Source organism: Puma concolor, chromosome E1 (assembly GCF_028749965.1).
Source record: "Puma concolor isolate L17-30 chromosome E1, mPumCon1.1.hap2, whole genome shotgun sequence".
Classification (NCBI taxonomy): domain Eukaryota; kingdom Metazoa; phylum Chordata; class Mammalia; order Carnivora; family Felidae; genus Puma; species Puma concolor.
Genome location: NC_141680.1, coordinates 48722161 through 48746411, shown reverse-complemented (window position 1 = coordinate 48746411; position 24251 = coordinate 48722161). Strand labels below are relative to the sequence as shown.

The window sequence follows — 24251 nt, the reverse complement described above, 5'->3', positions numbered from 1 at the left end:
ACAGTCCGCACGCATTCTACGTAACGGATAGCGGAGGGTACGTGAAGAGTGGCTCAGCGTGACTGAGCTACCTGGTACGGCTGTGTCCTAGAGGGATCGGGAGTGGTGAAATCTCGGTGATCGCGCAGGTGGCGGCCGGGCGGAGAAACGACGGCTGCAGGAGCGCTTGGCTAGGTTCTAGCCGCCGGTACAGGTAGGAAACGGGCCATGACGCGTTAGTCGGTGGGGCCGGGCCAGACCGAGCGGTGACTTTTAAGTTGCGTGGCCTACTCCGGTCCTGATTCCCACCCAACCCCCCTGTCAGGCTCAGGGTGACATGGATCGCTCCTTCTCACCTCTGCTGACCTTAAAAACAAAAGACAAGCTTTGCCCACACCAAAGCCCATTTTCTTTTGGTCTTCGAGGTTGGAGTGATTTTAACGGTTTTTGAGAACTTACCCGCAGAGCTGTGGGCAGATGCCAACTAGAAGGGCAAAGTTACAGGAAGCTTAAAGTGTGCAGCAGGAAGAATGGAGTATGGCCGTTGGGATGAATTGACTCTCCATGGAAAAACCCTGGTGGTTTAACAGAAGCAACAATTTCTGTGGCCATTTCTAACATAAAAGTATTTTTATCCAACGGGTGTAAAGAGACACGGGAATGTCTGCATGTTTTCCGGAAGTCTCATGGTCTGGCAGTTGTCAGAAAGGCCTAATCTGAAACGACAACAAGGAGTGATTTCTCCACTTCCTCTTTGGTTTTTAAGTCCAGATCCAGTTTTGGAGAGACTACCGGGTGAGCTAGCAGGAGATAATCAAACCAGACTTGTTAGTGCTTGTGTTCCCTGCCCCAGGACTCTCAGGACTGGGTGGCCTGGCAGGGAGTTGTGCTTTTGAGAAATGAAATGACAGGTGCAGCTGAGTAACTTCTCAGAGGGAAGGCCAAGGTATAAGTGACTTGGATAATTTTAACCTAAATAACCTTGAAGGCGGCTTGTTACAGTGACGAGTTTTCTTCAAATGTTTCTATGGTGTGAACATTCTAAGTGGAAGTTCAATTGGAAATGATCAGACTTTTTGGCAGTTAAGCAAGTTGACTGTGCTAATGTTAATCTTTATTTGCTTCTATTTGAAAAAGTATAAAACTGGGATCTGAAAAGGGAAGCACTAAAAGTTAAGGTTTTTAAATCTTAAAGGGTGTTCCTAAGGCACAGGGGAAGGAAATAATGAGAACTAGTATTTAATGAATACTTTACATGTGCCAGGCACATATCTCCTGTAATAGCAACTACAGCCCAATGAGGCATGTAGTGAATGGATATCCCTTTTTTGTATGTGAGGAACAGGGAATTTTAAGTAATTAGTTTAAGATCATATGACTTGTAAATGGTAGGGCTGATGTTTTAAACTAAATGTAACTCCACCAAAGTACATACTCTTTTTCATATTTCTTCCAATTTTGACTATAATAAAGATAATTAAAGGAAGCTAACAATGTTTGGAGACACATCACAAACCTCTTTTGAGGTTGGTGTTGAGAAGGCAACTATGTTTTTCCATAAAATGTCCCCTGGTGCTAACTTTAAAGATCAGATATTGGAAAGGATTAGCCTGTCCTTTATGGCATTTCTCAAATCATTTGTGCCTTTCAAATTTTATGAACTTTGTTCAGTTCTGAGTATATTTCTTGAGCAGCCTTGCATTGCAAGGTATTAGGCAATAACCTTTGATTGAACTGATTCCTTTAATAATTTACAGTGTTGTTGGGGCACCTTGGTGGCTCAGTCACAAGAGCATGAGACTCTTAATCTCAGGGTCATGAGTTCAAGCCCCATGTTGGGCATGGAGCCTACTTAAAAAAAAAAAGAATTTACAGTGTTGTAAATATGAGATATAGAATATTCACTGTCCCAGAGCACCTTGAAAGAGTAGTGCATCGGGACACCTGGGTGGCTCAGTCGATACAGCGTCTAACTTCGGCTCAGGTCATAATCTCGCAGTGCATGGGTTCAAGCCCCGTGTCAGGCTCTGTCTGCAGCTCAGAGCCTGGAGCCTGCTTCAGATTCTGTGTCTCCCTCTCTCTCTCTCTGCCCCTCCCCTGCTCACACTCTCCTTTCAAAAATAAATAAACATTAAAAAAAAAAAAGAAGAGTTGTGCATACTCCCTTTTGCCACCACTCACCCTGTTAGTACTAAACTCCCTGCATTCTGATTTTCATCCTAACCACTTCCCTGCAGTTGCCAATAATGATTTCATTGTTAGCATTTGGAAATTTCTGGTCCATATCTTACTTGAACTTTCTGCAGCAATTGAAACTGAGCTCTGTTTCCTTCTTAGAAATATACTTCTCCTTTTGACTTCTATGTTACCTCTTTGACCAGAGTCTCTTCTTTTTCTCTAACCATTCCTTACTTTCCCATTCCAGTTCTTAGCTGTAATGATATGTTTCAAGAGTTTTTGGTGCTTTAAAAAAAATTTTTTTTAATGTTTATAAGTGGGGGAGGGGCAGAGAGACAGGGAGACAGAATCTGAATCAGGCGCCAGGCTCTGAGCTGTCAGCGGGGCTTGAACCCATGAACCATGAGATCATGACGTGAGCTGATATTGGATGCTTAACAACTGAGCCACCCAGGTGTCCTGGTGCTTTTTTTTTAAACCTAACTCTTAATACTCCCTGGTGATCTCATCCATTCCTGCACCGTCTCTGTTTGCATCTTAGACTTGTATGCTGAACTCCAGACTTACATTTCAAATATAAGTATTTGAAATACTTATATAAGTATTATATACAATACTTACACAATATAAGTATTTCAAATACTTCCTTTTCTCCCTCTCTAAAATAGTTATACTTTTTGTAGGGATTTTGTGAAAATCAAGAGATAAATGTTAATCATCTAACATACTGCCTGAACATACTCCAGACTTTTCAACAGGTAGTAAATTTAATTAATTGTCTTCCCCCTCCCGCTTTTTTCTTTATCTCAAGGATGACTTTGTCTGGCTATGAATCAAGCCAAAATTTGGGATCACCCAGATTTTCCTTTCCCACATTCCCTACATCCCGTCACTGTATGCTGACATGTATAATTCTTAGTATCTGTCAAATCTGTTTTCCTCTTCATTCCCAATACCACTGCCAGTTCAATCTTATCTGACTATCTCAACACTTCTACTTTTCCAATTCTTCCTGTATATGAGCTGTCAGGGTTAACTTGCAAATCTGATAGTGCCACTCCTACCTAAATCCTTTAGGTGATTGTAATTATCCAGACTTCTTAGTGTGGTATTTAAATGAGGACCATCATGATCTGGCTCCTGCTGTCCTTTCTAGCCTAATTTCTCTGACTTGGGTCTACAAACCCAGTGCTCTATCATACCAGACTTTAAAATACATTATTTCAGGAGTCTGTGATATAGCTATTCCATAGTCTGCAGCACCTTCTTTCATGCAGGAACCATGCTTTTAGTTTTTAAGAGAATTTTTTTTACAAAAACACATCATAGGAAAAAAAGAAAAAGTAAAGGCAAAATGCTCATTATCTTACCATACAAAATAATTACTTATATTTATGTCCTTCTAAACCTTTTTGGTTTTGTGTATGTGCTTCTAAAACAACAGGTTTCTCGCTTCATTTGTAACGATTTTTTGTTTATTTTTTTGAAAGAGAGTGTGTGAGCAGGGGAGGGGTAGGGAGAGAGGGAGAGAGAGGAATCCCAAGCAGGCTCTGCACCATCAGTACAGAGCCCAATGTGGGGCTCATGACCTGAGTGGAAATGGAGAGCCGGACACCTAACCGACTGAGCCACCCAGGTGCCCTATTTGTAATGATTTTTAATGGACAAAAAGTAAATTTATTTTTTGTATGTGTCCATAGTTTAACCTAAGAGTTGCAAATTTTTTACTATCATAATATTGTAACACATATCCTTGAAGCTGAAGTATCATGCAAATTTATGATTATTCAGGAATCATGTTTTACTTCTCTTGCCATAGTTAATCTGATGTGGTGATATGTTCAATGAGGGTAATTTGATTAGATATGGTAGGATCATCTTCTGAAAAGCAGTAAAAGCCAGAGGAGTTTATAATATTCTGTAGGAATTTGTTAGCCTTTGGTGGTTATTGAATTCTTAGGTAACAAAAGTTGTATTTTAGGAAGATGATACAGTTTTTTTGGTAAGAGAAGTAGGGAGCGAGTTGAGATGGGGAGACCATTTAGGATAATACTTTGATTGTTCAGCAGGTGATGGTAACTTGGATTATCATGGTGACTTTGGGAACCAAAGAAGGAAACACAAGGATTAGATATGTCACTCTTTTCAACAAGTTAAGACTGGAAAAATGGGATTGATATTAATGGAGAAATTCAGGTACCTGTTGATTTTGAGATGATTGTCAGGCAGTAATCAGCAGACTGCAGCCTGAGAGACAGACTGTTTCTGTATAACCTATTAAATAAGAATGGGGTTTTTTTTTTTTTTTTTTTGGTTTTTTGGTTTTTTTTTTTTTTTTTATTTTTTGGTTTTTTTTTTTTTGCATTTTTAAAGGGTTGTTTTAAAAAAGAGTATGCAATTGAGACCAATATGTTGTTCACAGAGCCTAAAATGTTTATTATTTGACCTTGTACAGAAAAAAAGTCTGTAGGACATGAAAATGGATGTGTCTGTTAGAAAATCGGTGCTATAGGGCTGGTGTTTAGATGAGAGATGAGGACTGGAAGTACAGCCTAAATAGATTTGATGGTTTAAATGTAACTACTTTTCGAACTCTAGATCAAATGTTCTCCTTTTTTTTGGTAAAGCCTTACCTGTTTGATAAGATGATTTCATTGTCCTCTATGTTTTCATATCATTTGGCACATTTTTGTCACAGATCTGATTTCATTTTATTTGTTGGTTCAGAAACTTATTTGGGTGGTGGAACATCTAGTGTTCTTTTTAGAAAGCTGTGAAATACTGATGAATTTAATTCTACTTATTTAATTACTACTTTAAGTAAGTGATATAAAAATCATAGTCACTGGCCTACATTTGAGAAGCCACTTGAGAAGTGGTTCATATGGTAGGGATTCTGGAGACATAACTGGGATCAAATCATAGCTCTATGCCACTTGGTAGTTGTGTTACTTAGAGTAACTAGTTGTGTTACTCTGCCTCCTTTTACTTGTCTGTGAAATGGGGATGTTAATATGTCACTTTCCTCAAAGGGTTGTTATGAGGATTAAATTAGTTGCTTTTTGTAAAGCCTTTAGGACAGGGCCTAGAACTTTTGCATATTAAACATGTGCTTTGATTATTGATGTTCAGAAATCCGGATACACACAAAGTTGATCTAAGGATGAGTAGCTTTTCTATCCATGTATTACTGCTAATAGATCAATAGTTGGATCTCATTCTTATTTCATTATACTACTTCCCAGTTCCTATATAAAGCTTTTATAGGCTCTCAAAAACAAAACAAAACAAAACAAAACAAAACTTAATACCCAGTGTAAATGGAAACCAACCTAAAGAAATTAAACGACTTGTCCAGGATTTAACAGATAAGTAGTGACACAGTCCAGACTAGTACCCAGATCTCTTGACCCTCACCATTGCTCTTTATATAACACTATTTGAAATGAGTAGTATTAAATTTTTTTAAAGCAGGAGAGAATCATAGATGTATTTTTTATTACAAAATTTGGTATGTGCAGAATCGCTGTCCATTAAGGGTTTTTGTTTTTTGTTTTTTTTAACTCATTTTTAAGGTGCAATGAAAGCCTTCCTTGCTTTCTGTGTTGTCCTTTTGGTGTTTGGGAGTGTCTCTGAAGCCAAATTTGATGATTTTGAGGATGAGGAAGACATAGTGGAATATGATGATAATGACTTTGCTGAATTTGAAGATGTCACAGAAGATTCTATTACTGAATCTCCTCAACGGGTGATAACTACTGAAGATGATGAAGATGAGACCACCGTGGAGTTGGAAGGGCAGGATGAAAACCAAGAAGGAGACTTTGAAGATGCAGATACCCAGGTGAAGTTCTTTTTCTTGATTTTTTAGGAAAGTGGAACCATGGGAAAATTTGTAACTGACACTTTCCCTAGACATTAAAAGTAACACCCAGGGGTGCCTGGGTAGCTCAGTCAGTTAAGCGTCTGACTTCAGCTCAGGTCATGATCTCGTGGTCTGTGAGTTCAAGCCCCATGTCGGGCTCTGTGCCGACATCTCAGAGAATGGAACCTGCTTCAGATTTTGTGTCTCCCTCTGTCTCTGCCCCTTTCCCGCTCTCACTCTGTAGAGACAGAGTGAGACACTCCCTCTCTCTCAAAAATAAATAAACGTGGGGGCGCCTGGGTGGCGCAGTCGGTTAAGCGTCCGACTTCAGCCAGGTCACGATCTCGCGGTCCGTGAGTTCGAGCCCCGCGTCAGGCTCTGGGCTGATGGCTCAGAGCCTGGAGCCTGTTTCCGATTCTGTGTCTCCCTCTCTCTCTGCCCCTCCCCCGTTCATGGTCTGTCTCTCTCTGTCCCAAAAATAAATAAACGTTGAAAAAATAAAATAAAATAAAATAAATAAACGTTTTAAAAAAAAAAAAAGTAACACCCACATCTAGGGAGTGATATCTTACCCTCTGGTATCTTTATTTTTGTTTGGTAGGTGGAACTCTTCTAAATGTTTTTGGTAGGTTCCCACCTTTTACATTGATGGAAGAATGGATTGTATTTTTCTCCTATGGAGAGCCTGGCTGGAAGGGGTAGTGAATACCATGTGTGGGTGGGAATTGTATCAGAGTTGAAATGCACGGAGAGTTATCATTTGTTACAAACATGGAATATCTGTGTTCTGTGCTGCTGCTTACATGTTCTGTTTTCCTCTACAAATACTGCCTACAAAAATGAGATGCAATTGCTGGCCATATTTGTAGGGGGAAACAGATTGTGTTTCCTCGTTTTTGTAGGAGGGAGATACGGAGAGTGAGCCATATGATGATGAAGAATTTGAAGGTTATGAAGACAAACCAGACACCACTTCTAGCAAAAATAAAGACCCAATAACAATTGTTGATGTAGGTATACAGGATTCTGAATTCCAAACTAACCAACAAAATATCTGGTTGTCATTAATCCCAGAAATATAACTAGTGACATGTAGGTGGTGTTGATGTAATGGTGGGAGCTGTGAAAGAGTTTGTCATCAATTCTTCTGATAAAACCACACCTAGAGAAGCAACCCCTATGTTCTTATTCTGGCCCTCCTAGTTTTATTTATCGAGGAATGATAAGACTAGAAACTGGATTTATTTGGGGTGGGACTCAGAATCAAGTTTAATACAGAGGGCTTTCCAGCTTTTCATTCTGTTTGATTGTTCTCACATTTCCTTAAAGAATCTTTTTGAGGCTGACCTAGAAAACAAAATGGGCATATTTTTCGAAGTATACCATGATCAATGACAGTTATCTAAATTATCCACTTCTCTTTATGGGTTTTTTTATTCTCCTTTATCCCATGAGTTGGATGGACTCCATCTCCTTCAGCCTCAGCCAACATTAAATGGAATGATTATTCATCTTTAGGTTCCTGCACACCTCCAGAACAGTTGGGAGAGTTATTATCTAGAAATTTTGATGGTAACTGGTCTCCTCGCCTACATCATGAATTATATCATCGGGAAGAATAAAAACAGCCGCCTTGCCCAAGCCTGGTTTAACACTCATAGAGAGCTTCTGGAGAGCAACTTTACCTTAGTAGGTAAGTTGGGCCAATACAAATCCAGCTGCATGCTCGAACGCCACCTGGTAAGAACTATTTGTTGCCCTCAGTATAAGCCTCTAACTGCTTTCATGGACTGCTGAAGAGGATGCTTTTTTTTCCTCAAGGATCCCATTTTTATTAGGTTGCATGTACTGAATTAATTGCATTTATGAAGTAATTTTCTAATTTTTCATTAGTCAGTAAGGAATTTTGACATTTTAGGTAGCTTGATAAATGCTTTCAGTTCATCTTTTAGAAATCCCTTAGAATTCCCTCAAGTTCTGGGAACTTTAGTTTTGGATCCACTGAAAAGGTACGTACTAAAGTACCTTAGAGGAACCCCTGGACTTGTGTGGCCTAGAGAGTAAAGTGAACTCAACCCACCTTCACCTTAGTTTGACCTTTCATACTTTGTTTCCTTTCAGTAAGCAAGTAAGTATCTATCTGCTCAGCTCTTTAGCAGATTGCCTTTTTTTATATTAGGTCCTTTGCATACATTGTTTCTTACTTAATCCTTGTAACAACACTTATTTGGAAACAGTTTCTGTTTTCTAGAGGAACTAAAGTCCAAGAATGTTACAATTTGTCTAAGCTAGTACATTGCAACATGATACTAGAACGTAGTCTACCTGCTTTCAAAGTCTGTGCTCTCTCCACTGTACCATAGTATTTCAGAGTACTTTTTGACTTGGAAATTAGGAAAAAAAATAAACAGCCTTTAATGCCTTCCACTTCCCCTCATGTGTTTTCATTTGGTGTGTCAGTCTGCTTTACCTTGTGAGGTCGAGCAATTTCTTTTGTACACTTAATGGATTAAATGAAGGGAGGAAATGATTGGAATTTGAGGTCTTTCTAGATCTAAAATACAACTCAATGCCAATGTTACCATGTTGCTGTTGGAAAAGCAAATTTGGTTAAAGTTAATCCATAGGATGGATACACAAGAGGGAGTGGTGAATAGTTTGTATTAATGGTATTTTTTATTTACTGCATAGGAGTTTCTTTTTTGTTAGTTTTAACTTTTGACAGACATTTAAACTGACTTTGCTCCATTTTGTATCTAATTCTGAGGCATTTATATTCCAATCAGATCAACATTAATAAGTCATCTTGAGTCCATAATTTAAAAAAAAAATTTTTTTTTAAGTTTATTTATTTTGAAAGAGAGAGAGCAAGCAGGGGAGGGCAGAAAGAGGAGGAGAGAGAATCCTAAGCAGGTTCCATGCTGTCTGTGCAGAGCCTGTGAGATCATGACCTGAGCTGAAACCAAGAGTCAGAGGCTTAACTGACTGAGCCACCCAGGTGCCCCTTTAAGATTATATTTTTAAGTAATCTCTACACCCAACATGGGGCTCGAACTCACAACCCCAAGATGAAGAGTTGCATGCTCTACCAACCGAGCCAGCCAGGCACCCTGGAGTCTAGTTTTTTTTGGTGGAGACAATAAAGAATATTAAAAGGAATGATGCCCATCTGTTGTAACATATGTCCAAAGAAGAGTTCTATAAGATAGCAAAGTATTGCTTCACTAAAGGTATGATCATTTGGGGGTCAGAATGGAGGAAGATGTGGTGATTAGGCCCCAACATTCTCAGTGAATCACATTAAGTGGGTTTACCCCTAGGGGATGATGGAACTAACAAAGAAGCCACAAGCACAGGAAAGCTGAACCAGGAGAATGAACATATCTACAACCTGTGGTGTTCTGGTCGAGTGTGCTGTGAAGGGATGCTTATCCAGCTGAGGGTAAGTACAGAATTTCTGGTACAATGTATATCTTCCTTTAATTTTTCTCCAGTATGATTCCAAGTCCAAATTCAGTGTCTTATCCTTTCTTTTTTGACTAAATTAGGTCTAAAAATCATCTTTCTACTAACTGGTAAATGTAGAGTATATTTGATAAAACATGTGATTCCCCTTTCAAGGTCTTTTCTTTATAGTAATAAAAGTTGCAACTATTCCCTTGTTTTCTCAGTTCCTCAAGAGACAAGACTTACTGAATGTCCTGGCCCGGATGATGAGACCAGTGAGTGATCAAGTGGTATGTATTTTTAATAGTTTTCTATGTATACATTGAATTCTTAACTTCTTAGAGTCTATTCCATTCCTTGCCTGGATTCTGTTTGAATTTCAGGCAACTTGTGTCCCTTGCCAAAAATGGACCTTTTTCTGTTTCAACAGATTACCTTCTACTTAGGGTGCCAACTGTGAGGAGTGGGAACATGTGCTTTTTGTAGGGAAGGAGATAATACTGTATCACTAGGTAGGTTTGCTGAGTCAGCCTGGATGATTGCGGGGGGGGGGGGGGGTATAGTTGTCACAGACAGTTTGCCCTCATGTCTTACTCTGTGCCTTGTGTATGCTTTTATCTTGACAGCAAGATGGGTTTCTTTGCAAATATTTTTTGCTTCAAATAATACGTCTTTGGCTGAATGAGCTTAAATTGTGATCTGGGGACCTTATTGTTTGGTATACCTTCTTCCCTTTATTTAAATCAACATGTTGATCTGCAGATTGTGTCCTTTGTCAAAAATGCCACATTCCCCCCTCTCCATTCATTCAATAAGTAAGTGCTGCCTCCCAATGCTACAAGAATCCCAAATATAAAAAAATACAGTCTCTCATATTTACTAGTAGAACAAGAAATGGCTGCATATATGTCAAAATACAAAGCAGTATTTGGTTAACAATTGCTGTATAAGTAATATAATTAGATACTTTGAAATGTCATTGGATTGGGGTACTTGGCTGGCTCAGTCTGGAGTGTATGACTCTTGATACTGGGGTTGTGAGTTCAAGTCCCACATTGGGCACAGAACTTGCTGGGGGGCCAGGGGGAGGTCATTGGCTTGAAACTCATTTTAAAGGTCTCATTTTTAGTTGCAAACCTATCTTTTATTCATTTAATTTTTCTAATATGGCCACTGATTGTTCAATCTACTAATTTTTAGAGACTCATCAGTTAAGAGTCCTGTCATTCTTTCTCCTACTAGTTACCATCTGATTAGGTAGAAAGGGAAATTTTGCTGCATCTTCAGCTATCTTTTTGTGGAAATTCTTCTTTAGAGTGTTGTTTTAATCCTTTTCAGTTCTTCCCTGAGGTAGATTTAATCTCTTTTCCCTCAGCCAGCAATCATTTTATCCCTTTTTTTCTGCAAAGATAAACAGCCTCAACAAACATGATTTTCTATATTTTTTAGTCCTTTTCCTGGGTTTGTTTGGTTTTTTTTAAGGTGTTGTTTTATGTAATTTCTGCTCAACAATGGAAAAGCAGAAAATCTTTCCTTTTATAGCTGCCATCTTGCCAGGTCTTTGCTATATTTCTGTACTAACACTTCCCTTCGAAATACTGATCATTTTTGGCCCAGACATTTTAAAATATGATTAACATGACAAATAGTGTCATGTTTTATCCTACCAGACTCTTTAGGTTTTTTTACTTTATCTCCCTGGTCCAATGCAGTTTATTAAAAACTATTTACCTATCTCTGTGGTATTTTCCAACATGAGCAAGCAATTCTCTGATTGTCCAGATACCAGCTGTTTATGTCCAGCAATTCAGTTCTATTCACTTCTGATACTGTATACTTGGAGTTAGTGCCAGATTCCACAAGTTAAAAAATCTCAGTCCCATAAGACTGCTCGCACTATAGATGCCAGTTGCAAGTCCCAGGCCATCGTACTTCTGATTACCTGGCTATAAATCAAGAGTTCCTTGGCTCAGTTGGTAGAGCATGGGACTCTTGATCTTGGGGTTGTGAGTTCAAGACCCATGGTTGGATGTGGAGATTATTTAAAAATGAAATCTATTCAGGAATAGCCACATGGAAGAGAGGCATCAGGTAAGGTGTGGGGGTGGAGGTGGTGTGCAGAGCTTCCAGGCTCTCTTTGGATTGTACTGCCCTCCCAGCAAATCTAAATGTTCGGCAACTTGAAGTTCTAGAGCATGGGGTCCTCTTCTCAGGGTCATTTAGGTGGTTGGCAGAAGTCATGTCCCCATGGTTGTTAAGTTCCCAGTTTCCTACTGTTGCCAACTGGAAACCATTCAGCTCCTAAAGGCCATTCTGCAGTCTTTGGCACATGGTTCCCCCCATAAGCCCTTTCCCACTTCAACTTTTTTCTTCCACTAGGGCCCTGTCCCTTTTGAGTTGAGGGCTCACTTGTTTAGATCATTCCAGGATAAAGTCCCTTTTGACTAACTCGGTCATCTAATCAGCAACCTTCTGCCACACGACACAACATAATCATGGGAATGATAGCCATCATTTTCACAGGTTCCTCCCATTCAAAGGGAGGATGTACACACCAAGGGGTGGGAATCTTGGGGGCTATCATAGGAAACTAACAGGTGAGTTTTGTAATTGTTTTTAAAGCAAATAAAAGTAACCATGAACGATGAAGACATGGATACCTATGTATTTGCTGTTGGCACTCGGAAAGCCTTGGTGCGACTCCAGAAGGAGATGCAGGATCTGGTATGTTGTTCCAACTCAAATACATGTAAAACTGTCCCTCTTTATTACATAGACATTCAACTTGAGGGCATAGGGTATTTAATCATATCACTTGAATCGTTAAGCACCACTTTGAAAGAGGTCAGAACATACTCTCTTGAGAAAGAAAGTTTGTTTATAATAAAATGTCATGTCTTATCTTCAATTACTTCTTCCTCTAGAGTGAGTTCTGTAGCGACAAACCTAAGTCTGGAGCAAAGTATGGACTGCCAGACTCCTTGGCCATCCTATCAGAGATGGGAGAAGTCACGGAGGGAATGATGGATACAAAGGTAAATGCAATAGAAGACATAACATTTGCAGACCTCAGCATTTACAGGCACAAGTCCTTCATTTTATGACAATGCTCTATTCCTTTCCCTCAAAAACATTAAAATACCTTCTTTAAGCAATAGATTAGTTTGTCAAAAAAGATAGCTTGATTAGTCAAGTAAATCTCTCTAAACCAAGAGCAAGTTATTCCTAGGATTGCTAGTGGCTTTCAAGTTTTTTGTAAAAGGACTACAACATTAATCCTTATCACCATGGCATTTAGTCCATTTTTTTTTCTATTGATTGTGGAATGGTAGTAGCACATCTCAGTATCTTAAAAACACAGAGTAGCTTAAAGACAGTTCTCATGTAAGTTCAAGTTGATGTGCTTATGAAGACTCCCCTGAAACTATTTTAGATTTTATCTTCATGCTTTCATTCTTGTTTGGAACATTATTTTGAGACGTATTTTCAGCTGTTCAATAAGAAATTCGATCATTGGTATGACCAAAGAAAGATGCTATTTTCATCATAGACATCCCTTATCTTAAATTTCATTTTTTAAAAGCTTTAACCTTAATGCCATTTTGAAAAAGTAAGGAGGATTAAAAAGTGAATATCTTTATGAAAAAAAGGGAAATGCATCAAACCCTACATAAAAAAAAATTTTTTTTCTTTATTTCAGATGGTTCACTTTCTTACTCACTATGCTGACAAGATTGAATCCGTTCATTTTTCAGACCAGTTCTCTGGTCCAAAAATTATGCAAGAGTACGTATGAGATAAAAATATTGAAATTAACTGTCCCCGCTAGCTTTCTGTGTTGAAACACCCACAAGGTGCTTCTGCAGTTTTTCTTGTCGAATGAGGGAAGTTGATGACAGGCATCCTAAGTTTTCCTTTGCTTGGACTGCATGTGTCATGAAGGTAACTGAGAACCTATGGGAGACAAGCCTCCCAGTTTGCTGTGTGTCACCGAATGTATGCACCAGCTGCTCAGTGAGGTGTATGATAATCTTACAGAATGGCAAATACTAAGAAAATGTAATTGCTAATCTCTTTGTCCTCTGTAGTTGAGATTTTCCTTTCCTTTTTTAATTTCTAATATGAATCTGTGATGTTTGACTTATGTTTGATTGCAAGTCTCTGCATTTTATAGTTCATGGCCCTTTCTGGCTTCCTTCTTTGAATAGTTCAGTGATTGTATTCTTTCGTGGTATATTATCAGATGCTGTCAATGTGATAAGAGTTTCTGGCTTTAGAGTAATACTGTTTGAATGTTCACATTCAGGACCCGAGTTTGTTTGAAATCACATCCTGTCTTAGGAGCGCATACTCATTTAAGTTTACCCTTGGTGTAGAATTGGTTCTGACCTAAATTTTTGGTTAGGGGCTTCTCTCTCATAAACTATGGAGTTGGGTTAAAAGCCAATCCAGATTTTAGTTGCGTGTCAAAATTATTCAGGTCCTTATGCCTCTGGATAGTATTGCATCATCCTTGCTTTGCTCAACTTAGTAACAACACTGTGGGCAAAGTATCACATTGTGACATTCATGGAGCCTTTTATGTGTAGGGGGAAGAGAGGAGGGTTGATAGTCAAAGATTACAAAGGAATCTTTGGTGAGTAGGAACTAAATTCTGTATGCTATAGTAGATCATTTATAAATTTATTCTGAGCCCTGACTCAAAATTAAGATGTTTCATTATAGGAAGATAGAAGTTGGAAGTAAAACGTAAAAATCCATCAAAATAAGTAAACATATTCTTTAAAATGCGGGCCTCATACTTAAATACAAGCTCATTTCTGGCTCCCCAGGTAAGAGGAATATATCCCGCCTGGGGAGCATCACTGGAATTCCCAGGTGTACAATGAAGATGACTTGGGAATGCATCCATTAGATAGACGAGTGGACCAGGGGATCTGTAAAGCTCCTTCAGGCTTTGAGATTCTATTCAACTTTGGGATGCCAAGCCAAGTACTGTGCTGATTATTTGCAGGTATCTGATCATCTAAGTGAATTGAGTGACTTATGTGAATGGAAAGTATCTTTCTTATGTTCTAAAATAGCCTTTCTTTTATGACAGGGAAGGTCAGCCTTTAAAGCTACCTGACACTAAAAGGACACTATTGTTTACATTTAATGGTAAGTGTTCTGTGTTTAGCCTGAGTTCTTCATTTTCTGTGAGACAATCTTAAGGAGAGTACTGTTCCCTCCTAAAAGCCACAAAAACTTACCTTAAAATTACCTCCATGCCTGCTTTTTGGTTTTTGGGTTTCTTCAATAAGAGATCCTTTTATTTATTTTAATTTGTTTTTTCCTGCTGCATTTTAGCTGCCTAAGACACTAAGGAGAAAGGAGCCTATTTAAAAAACAAAACAAAACAAAAAAAAACACCAGAGTTGGGTGACCCAGAAGTATTAATGCTGCCATTAACTCAATAGGCAAATGGCTTTGTTTTCCAGTGCCTGGCTCAGGTAACACTTACCCAAAGGATATGGAGGCTTTGCTACCCTTGATGAACATGGTGATTTATTCTATCGATAAAGCCAAAAAGTTCCGACTCAACAGAGAGGTAAGACCCACAGCCTTTATTATAAGTTGGCACCTTTTGTTGTTATTTTCCCCCCAGGGGAGTCAGTGAGCAATGATTTCAGTGATTATATCTTTGCTAGTTTGCTAGTTGACTTGAAAGTACTAAATGGGAATAGTTTTTAAAAAAATACTAACAGTCGTCTGGGTGGCTCAGTGGGTTGAGTGTCTGACTCTTGATCTCAGCTCAGGTCATGATCTTGTGGTTTGTGGGATCGAGCCCCACGTTGGTCTCTGCGCTGACAGCTCCTTCTCTGCCTCTCTCTCTCAAAATAAACCAACTTAAGAAAAAGAAAAGTAAAAGAATACTAAAGGGGACTTGAAATGGATTGAAATGGATTTCTTACGAAACACTTTGTTTCTTGGGGAAAAGGGCAAACAAAAAGCAGATAAAAACAGAGCTCGAGTAGAAGAAAACTTCCTGAAGCTAACACATGTGCAAAGACAGGAAGCTGCACAGTCTCGGCGTGAGGAAAAGAAAAGAGCAGAGAAGGAGCGAATCATGAATGAGGAAGATCCTGAGAAACAGCGCAGGCTGGAGGTAAGACTTTTCTTCTCCCTGCTTAGTGGTAAAACTAGGATTTATTAGGATACCTATTGTGCCATATTGACTGTTAAGGTAATTCTGTGTAGGAATGTACACAGACTTAAAGGTTTAGCATTTTCTCAGTACTTGGGATATTATTAGTTACTTGATAGCACTATAAAGGAGAATAAATTATCCTTCTCTTTCAAACCATCTTAGATTGAGTCTGTGATCCTGGAGGATGATATAAATGATCCTTTCCCCAGCACAATTCCATTTTGAAAGTTCCACTATGATTTTTCAAGCCAAACACCTAACTTAAGTAGAAAGAAATTAGGAATTTTAATAGAAGCCAGCACGTGTCCAAATATATCTTGTTTTATGAGATTTCTAATTTGATTATAGAATTAGACAATTCTAATATTTTTGTTTGTATTTTTGTTTTCTATTTTGTATGTAACCAAAATCTCAAACTCAAGAGCTTTATAGGTTGTGGTATGTTTTAAACATCAGCACAGTCTCACATTTTTTTGAAATAAGATGCCATAGTCCAGCTCTAAATTTTAAACCTTGTGAATGCTGGTCAAAAAAAAGAGAGAATAAAGTTCTGGGAGATGTGAATTCTAATGAGAATAATCTCGAGAACTGAAGAAAATCCTTAGAAATGAAGGAGACCTGCTGCCAAGAAGCAGTGAGGCTGCTGAGGGGCACTGCAGTTGCAGTGGTGTCATTAATGCTGTTGAGTACAGTCTCCAGGATACCACAGGCCTCCTCCCATTTTATCCTTTCCACCATTTTTCATTTGATTTTGTTTTCCTATAAAAGCAGTGTTAACGGGACACCTGGGTGGCTCAGTTGGTTAAGTGTCCAACTCCTGATACCAGCTCAAGTCGTTGCTTTTGCGGTCATGAGATTGAACCCCACATCAGGCTCTGCATTGACAGCACAGAGCCTGCTTGGGATTCTCTCACTCACTCTCTCAAAATAAATAAATGAACATTAAAAATAAAAGCATTGTTAACAATGATGGTTCGGTTCTTTGGGGGTACTTACACAATAGCACAGCTATGTTTGGATAAACATTCAAGCTTCCCACTGCTGCACTGGTAAATAGTTTTTCCTTATCTAATGTTGAAACCTAACATAGTCAAAAGTTCCCAAACCACCAATTTTACAAGTCACCCTTTGAAATGTAATTTGTTATGCTGTCAATAACTGTCCATACTACGTGCTTCTCTTTTCCCTATTCCATATCTTCTCAATCCTGTACCAATAGGGGAGTATATTTCTCAGCACATTTCTACCCCAAACCTCTAAAAATATTAAGTTTGAGATTACATATGAAATAATCTTTAATCAGTTGTGACCCCTAGTAACCAACAGTGAAGTCATACTTTGGCTTGACCTCTAAGGTTTCCCTCCGTACAGGTAATAATAACCAGTGACTTTTACCACCAAAATAAGGTGTTTGGAGCTTCTTTTTCTCTTTCTATCTAACCTCGTAATTCCTAAATAAAAATAGGATAAAAATTCCCAATTGAACATTACACATCAAAATATTGTGCTTAGGTTTAACATCTATGCTAATAAGAGATGCACAATTAACATCTCTTGTTAGCCTGAACAAACAAGATCTTAAGGTTTTCTGAACTGCAGTACAAATCCTTGGCAGATACACGTAAATGTGATGATAAAAGTTAAGTTGGTGTTTCCCGAGTATAGGAGAAGTCAGTATTCTGATTTACTGCTTAAACGCTGCTTAAGGCTGCTTAAACGTAGTGTTTAATTTCTTTCTAATTTGAGATTTGAGTTACCTTTACTTCATTTCAAGCTAATTTTCTTTAACCACCATAGATACAAGGAATTTTTATAACTATTTTTTCAAATGTTATTTATGGTACAAGCCTAGGTTTTTGAATAATAATATAGTCAGTATTCTAGTTTTGATTTTTTTTGTGTGTGCTTAGAACTTTAGATTCCTTTTTTTTTTTTCTAGGAAGCTGCCTTGAGGCGTGAGCAAAAGAAATTAGAGAAGAAGCAAATGAAAATGAAACAAATCAAAGTGAAAGCCATGTAAAGTCATCCCAGAGATCTGAGTCCTGGTGCCACCTGGAAGCTCTGAATTCACAGAGAACAAAAAATACCAGTCCCTTTCTCATCTTAAAGTCCAAACACTCCCAAGTGACTAAGAAATCCTTATTTCATCATCTGTTCTGTTTTACAGAGGTTACAGATGCAAGGGAAGGACTCTGTTTCTCTAATTCTCGTCCAAATAACCAAATTATTTTGATTATTTTATGAAAGGAATATATAAGATTTGTGTAGTGTTAAAATATTTTTAAAATTATAACACAAATCATCAGTGCTTTTAGTGCTTTGATGTTTGAAGAAATATCGACGTTTATAGATATATAATTAGATTGTTGCTTTTTGTTTAAACTGGGTAGTTGCAAAGGCTATGAAGACTGACTCTAAACCAAGATTCCACAAATAACTATTGGAATTGCACAATAAACATTGCTTGGTGTTTTCTTCTGTGTGTACATTAACCTTATAAAAAAGTAAAATTTAGAACACTATATGTGGTAGTGCAATTTCAGGGACTCAAAACATAATGTAGTTCAATGTATGTTTTGTAGGTGGGAGGTGCTGATGACAGTGTTATATCTATAGGGTTTAGGATACTTACATGTACATGGAAAATTCTAAGGATAGGTAGTACAGGAGCACAGTTTCTTCCTTACCTGATACCATGAGCTAATGACAATGTGAATGCTGTATTTAAGTGGGTGTATGTTTTCCTTGAGTAACAAATGCATGAAAAATTAACTGCTTCACCTAGATCAGATCAGTGGTCTATGTGAAGTCACACATGTTTTTCCTTCTTGGTTGTTGCAAACTATTGGATGTTCATAGAGAAGCTCTATTCTCTGTGTATGGCTGTGTCCCTTTGCTTCTCCTTCTGCTTTTGTTTCTTCCACAGTTGAGGCTGGGTATGTTCTTTCAAAGAAATAGCCATGAATATGCATAAATATACTTTTAAAAATGAGCTTTCCTAAACTATTGAGAGTTCTTTCTGCCTCTTGAGGAAGGAACTCTTTGAGGAGAGGCCCATCTATCTGCACGAGCATTTAGCTTGTTCAGATTTCTGCATTTTATAAATGCTTCCTACTAAGAAAGCATTTTTTAAGTCACTGCTTGTACCAGGTAATTTTTGCTGGGGATGGGAAAAGGTTGGGTTTTTGGTGGGAGAGGGGTGGGTGGATATTTTTTTGTTGATGCTTTATGTACAGGTGTGTTCTTAGGCAATAACAAGTTGCTGTGAAAACAGTATGTGCTGCTGCCTTTGTAACTGCATGGAAACTTTCCACATGGGTTTTTCTCTAAGTTAATGCAGAAATGTGTAAACTGGGAGATGCAAATGTAATATTTTTTTTAACAGTTCATGAAATTAAGTTATTAAAATAACAAAAATAACATTTAATTACTTTAATGCTATAGAATTCTAGAATTAGCCTTGTTTTACAAAGTTTAAAATAGGTTTTAGAAATCAAAGTTGATATGCTTAGCTATCTTTTGATTAATAAAAGCTTTCTTAAAGTCCCACACATTTGGACCATGGCAGCTAATTTTGTAATTTAAAGCATTCATATGAACTACCTATGGACATATATTAAACTAATTCACAAAAATCTCAGAGTGCCGCCTTTACTTTTCTGGGGTTGTCCTATTAAAAGTATAAGCCCATAGAAGTGTTCTTTCTGTTCCACGGAAGTCAGCACTGAAATGCTTTTCCTTCAAAAGAGTTGGCCTTGATATTAATCCCTTAGTTGTTACCAGTTATTTTTAGAATGTTTTCTATTTTTAGAGCCATATATATTATTAACAGGCTCCTCAAAGTACCCCCTCTTTAGTTAAGGCACCATTATCTCTTTCTCCTATAAAGGAGAGAATATTGTTGACTGTCACACATTGGAAAACCATTAAGCCCTCCTTTTCTGCATTGCCTGGGCGCTTAGCAATGACAAAACAGGCACTGGCTGGGAAGATAAAGACCTGGCTTTAGTGCCAGCAAAATCAATACTAAGCCCTTGACTTTGGGCAAGTCACTAGCCTCTTTGAGTCTCTGTTCTGTTCCTCTTCCTAGAAAGTAAGGATAGTAATTATTTTCTTTCCTACTCCATAGGTAGGTCAACACTAAGAGGTAATGTGTAAAATTCTCTTATAAACTATAGCACTTTAAAAATGTAAGGTATCATTGTGTCTCCCTCTCTCTGCCCCTCCCTGGCTCACACTCTCTCAAAAATAAACATTAAAAAGAAAAAAAATTTTTTTAATTAAAAAAAAGGGAGCACCTGGGTGGCTCAGTCGGTTGGGCGTCTGACTTCAGCTCAGGTCATGATCTCACGGTCCAGGAGTTCAAACCCTGTGTTGGGCTCTGTGCTGACAGCTCAGAACCTAGAGCCTGTTTCAGATTCTGTATCATCTAGGACTATTCTCCAAATGGTGTATCTTTGCTTTACTCTCTTTTGCTTTCCTTTATCCCAATGGAAACCAAGCAGATCTTCTCAGAGTTCTCTAACTTTAGCTGCAAAATCTGACAGGGTATTTTGGAATGAGGCGTGGATGATATACATTTCTGTTTCCTTAGTAATAGAACCTTTCCCTGTCATGCACTGGCTGTGAAACTCGTTTTTTAGATGGGAAGTAGAGCAAAGGAAAACACTGATTGGTATTTCATTCCACCTGTCCAGTGGGAATAGGCAACGTGAAAATTATTTAGAGCAGTGTTCTACAGTGGATTTATTGGTTTTTGGTTTTCGTGGGACAAGTAAAATACTGTATTATCCCAGATTCTCTTTCCTTACTGTTCCTATTTCTACTTATCTTGAAGGATTTTAAAAGATGTCAAAGGGAGGAAGCAGTTCTACCCAATAGGAGTGGCTTCTAGTACAGACTGCTAAAACAATAGTGAAAAGTATTACTTTTCTCCGTTTCTGGAGTTTGGTGACCAGCAAAAGATTTATTTGCATTTGGAAGAAAGTGTAATGTTTTAATCTTTGGACAAGCTAAATGCCATCTTCTCAGCTCCATTAACTGAGAAGTAATACCGATTTCAGAAGAAAACTGACTTTTTTTTTTTCCTAAAAGGCAGAAACTTGCATCTACCGTACCACTTTTAATGGCTATTGTGTTTTCATTTTCATCTTTTAAAATTAACTGCCTTCTTTAACTTCATCTATTTGGTCTTATCCAAATAGTATAACTTTTATTTACTTAAAAGACACCCAAGCCTTTTTAAGTGATTAGTTCTGTGGAAGTTACATTTGGAAATCAGATAGTTCATCTGCCTAGGTTATTGTATCAGTTTTGCTTGAGGGAGAACTCTTAACTGCTTTCCTATCACATTTTGAACTTAAGTGCTCAAATAGCTTTCTTCTGCATCTTTTTTTTGCATGTAACTGTATCACTTAGAAAGTTTGTAGCCAAGCTGGAAGCTAGTTTTCCGCTTTAGGAAAGAGCCCTGGGTTTGTAGGCAGGGACCCTGGTGCGGTCTTAGTGTTTGAACAAGTCTGTTTCCTCCCCTATAAGTGGGCATTATCCACTCTTCCCCCTTCTGAAATGGCTCTTCAGAGGACCTAACAAACACCATGTATAATGTGTTTTGACGTATAAGGTGTTCTACAAGTTAAATAATCCCACCCAATTTACTAAAACCAAGTATCATGAGCATTTCTCTCACTTGAGTATTCTAGGCAATTGGTTTTACCTTACCTTTCTAATCATTTATCTTGAAGAGGCCACTGCGCTTAGTTTAAACTGGATGCACAGAGTTCAAAGCAAAACTTGCCCATAACAAGTCAAAAGCAAAGCAGGAAGACTTTGTAAACTCTGAAAGTTGACCTTCCATTAACACTGGTTTTCTAAGCTATCTGGATTTAGGAGATGCTTTCGCAAGGAAAACTAAAGTGAGTGGAAATTTGCTCCCTGAAACAGTCACAAAGTCTGGGCCAAAAGTTTCTCTAGCTAGCTTTTGTGGGCAATCATGAAGATGGTGAGACCTTGGAACCTCCTTACCTGATTAACATCCAGTTAGAAAATGACAGCTGCCTGGCTACAGGTGGTGGGCGGAGCCTCCGTATTCAAATTCCTCATTGTGACGGCTGCATCACTTGGCATCTCTAAAGGCAATGACCTTTCTAGCACCCTCAGTTGCAAAGACCACATTTGAAGGTCTTTTCTGAAGAACTCGCCAAGATTTTGACTTCATTTTCTACCATCTTGCTTTGTCAGTTTAACATCTGCTGCAGAGAGCGCCATCCTAATTTGAAAATGATAGAATAGGGGCACCTGGGTGGCTCAGTTAAGCAGCTGTTGATCTCAGCTGGGGTCTTGATCTCTGGGGTGTGAATTCAAGTCCCGTGTTGGCCTCCACTGGGCCTGAAGCCTACTTAAAAAAGAGAGAGAAAGAGAGAGAGAGTAGTGACGGCCGTGCTTTGGAATGTTAAAGGACTAGGTAACATCAAAGTGCTGTATGTAAAATTGAATGAGGCCCCGAGGCGCGTTATCAGTCACTAGGCAAAGTTCACATGGAGTTTCAGCATCATTTATCCATCAGTTTGGATGCAGCAGAACTTCTCCCCCATCTTGGAAGTTAGACCAGTACAAATCTGTGTCGAGGGTCAGAGTTGCGAAGAGCCAGTGTTCAATACTTGATGGGCTACCTAATTGTGGGCACACGCCCCACCCCGAGGGTAAGTCACTGGAAAAAACCGGAGTCTCACAGATCTGTCTCACTTGGTTGTGTCCTCCTCTGTCAAGACCAACACAGCTTGGCTTAGGCTTGACGGGTTTCTACAGAACGTCTCTCAGAGTTGTGCACTGGGAAGGATCCAGGGACGTAAAGATCCAGAAGGGGGGAAAAAGTTCGCGTTAGTTGAGCTATTTTTCCTCCTTTTACAAATAAGGAATCTGAGGCACAGAGAAGGAGTGGGTTTCCCCTTTGCAGCTCGTTTGGTGCTGGAAGGGCGTTTGAGATGTCTTCAAAGAAGAGTGCGAAACAGCTTTTTCCATTGAAGTACTGCCACACAAAATGAGAAAAAAAAATTTTTTTTTTAAAGTAGCCAAGTCATCAGCTATTTGCCCTACTCTAGTCCCTCTGACTCTTCATTATTGAAATTATCCTACTTCCTGCTGCAGGGGCGCGGAGGCTCCCGGGAGCTCTTGTCGAACCCCACAGGGCCCACCGAGGACGAGCTAATGCCTTCGGCTTCCACGCACATGGGGAAAAAGATCCCTTCTGTTAGAGACAGACTACGTCTGATTCCGTCAAGGACCGAGCTAACTCTGAAGCGAAGAAGCGCATTTTACGCGGCCACAAAGGAAGGCCCTCCCCTGGGGCTGGACGCCCCCGAGGCGACGAACCCACCGCTGGGGAGCTGCCCCACTGGCTCGCAGCTGCGGGGGGGTGGGGCGGAGCTTCCTCAGACGCCTGGGCCGGGGAGGGCGGAGCTTCCGTGCTCGCGCGGGCTGAGCCGGGGCGGGGTGGAGCTCTCCGCCACCAGCCCTCCCCGGGTCCCGCTACTGCGCATGGCACGTTGCGTACCTTCTCCTCCCCCCCCCCCCCTCCCCCAGCAACCGGCCTGGCTGCGCGGCCCTAAACTCAGGAGGCGGAGCTGAGACGGGGTCGGGACTGCTTGCTAACTCCAGGACCAGGTACCGGGCTGGCGGGGCCGCCTGGTGCGCTCCAGGACCAGTTCTTTCTCGCCCTGACTCCGATTCCATCTCCTCAGGGTTGGGCCTTCGTCAGATCGGCCATCCCGGCCCCCCCTCACCCTCCACGGGCCCCTTTTTTACCCAGTTCCTCGATTCCCGCAATGAGGGACTGCAGCCTGAGAGCAGAATAGGCTTGGGCCTGCCCGGGAGACACCGGAGCGGAGTTGCCGGGAGAGGCGAGCGCCTGCTCTCCGTACCCATCTTACCCCCCACACTTCCAGGTGGGGAACCTGGGGCCCAGGTGTCAGTTTGTCCTGCTCAAAGAGGCGGCCGATCCTGTGTTGACCTCTTCCGCTCCCCCCGTCCCCCCCCCCCCCGATCCCATAACCCCAATTTCCATCTATCCCAGGCTGGACAGGCAAACCCCCTTAAAAGAACGATTTAGGTGACTCCCTGAATCAGCAAAAACAAAGAGCTGCTAATTGTCTTGTTTTCCAAGAATGTTTCAGCGCCCACAGTAGATTTGGGGTGGAGATGGGCGGTGGGGGTAGGGAAGTGAGCTCGAGGGAAGGGGAGTGGTTAAATAAAATTGTTCAGGTTTCCAGGAAATGGGGAACTAATTTATCAGCCCAGCTCTCTGTTAAGATATCCTAGCATATTCTAATTTGATTCCCTCAAAGAGGAAAAGCCATTAGTATTGGTCCCTTTCTTATTGTATACTACCTGTTGAAGTAGAACCGTATTCCAATATGTATTTGAAGGATTAAGACAGTTCTTCACTGACTGATTGATACTGTCTAAAGACACCCAAGACTTTCTTGTCCCTGAGAATTGAAAGCAAGTCTCACTCGGTTACCTGCCTTAGGCCAGGATCCTATTCAGCCATTAGTTACAGTGCTGAACTGGTTAAGTCTGTTCCCCCAGCCTTTGATC

The 24251-nt window shown here is 39.7% G+C and overlaps 2 protein-coding genes and 1 long non-coding RNA gene across 12 annotated transcripts in view; 2 read left to right on the top strand and 1 right to left on the bottom strand.

Moving 5' to 3' along the window:
• The first annotated feature begins 2 nt into the window (after positions 1-2).
• Positions 3-19294, top strand: CCDC47 (coiled-coil domain containing 47). Its single transcript, XM_025927682.2, has 13 exons — positions 3-193; positions 5733-6001; positions 6925-7032; positions 7541-7715; positions 9343-9464; positions 9694-9759; positions 12092-12193; positions 12394-12504; positions 13170-13255; positions 14571-14629; positions 14950-15059; positions 15450-15617; positions 17599-19294. The coding sequence occupies exons 2-13, from the start codon at positions 5738-5740 to the stop codon at positions 17677-17679; spliced, it is 1452 nt and encodes a 483-aa protein (XP_025783467.1). The 5' UTR covers positions 3-193; positions 5733-5737; the 3' UTR covers positions 17680-19294.
• Positions 19295-22195: 2901 nt separating this feature from the next.
• LOC147574474 (uncharacterized) overlaps positions 22196-24251 on the bottom strand; it is a 23756-nt gene continuing 21700 nt past the window's right edge. The window contains exon 6 of the long non-coding RNA XR_015244237.1: positions 22196-22683. This is a non-coding gene — a long non-coding RNA (uncharacterized LOC147574474). The remainder of the gene's footprint in view (positions 22684-24251) is intronic.
• STRADA (STE20 related adaptor alpha) overlaps positions 23209-24251 on the top strand; it is a 27490-nt gene continuing 26447 nt past the window's right edge. For 3 of the 10 annotated variants that reach the window (XM_086687712.1, XM_086687705.1, XM_086687701.1), the window contains exon 1: positions 23219-23318. The gene's annotated coding sequence lies outside the window, so the exon portion shown is untranslated. The other 7 variants (XM_086687704.1, XM_086687700.1, XM_086687708.1 and 4 more) reach the window with 5 other exon arrangements.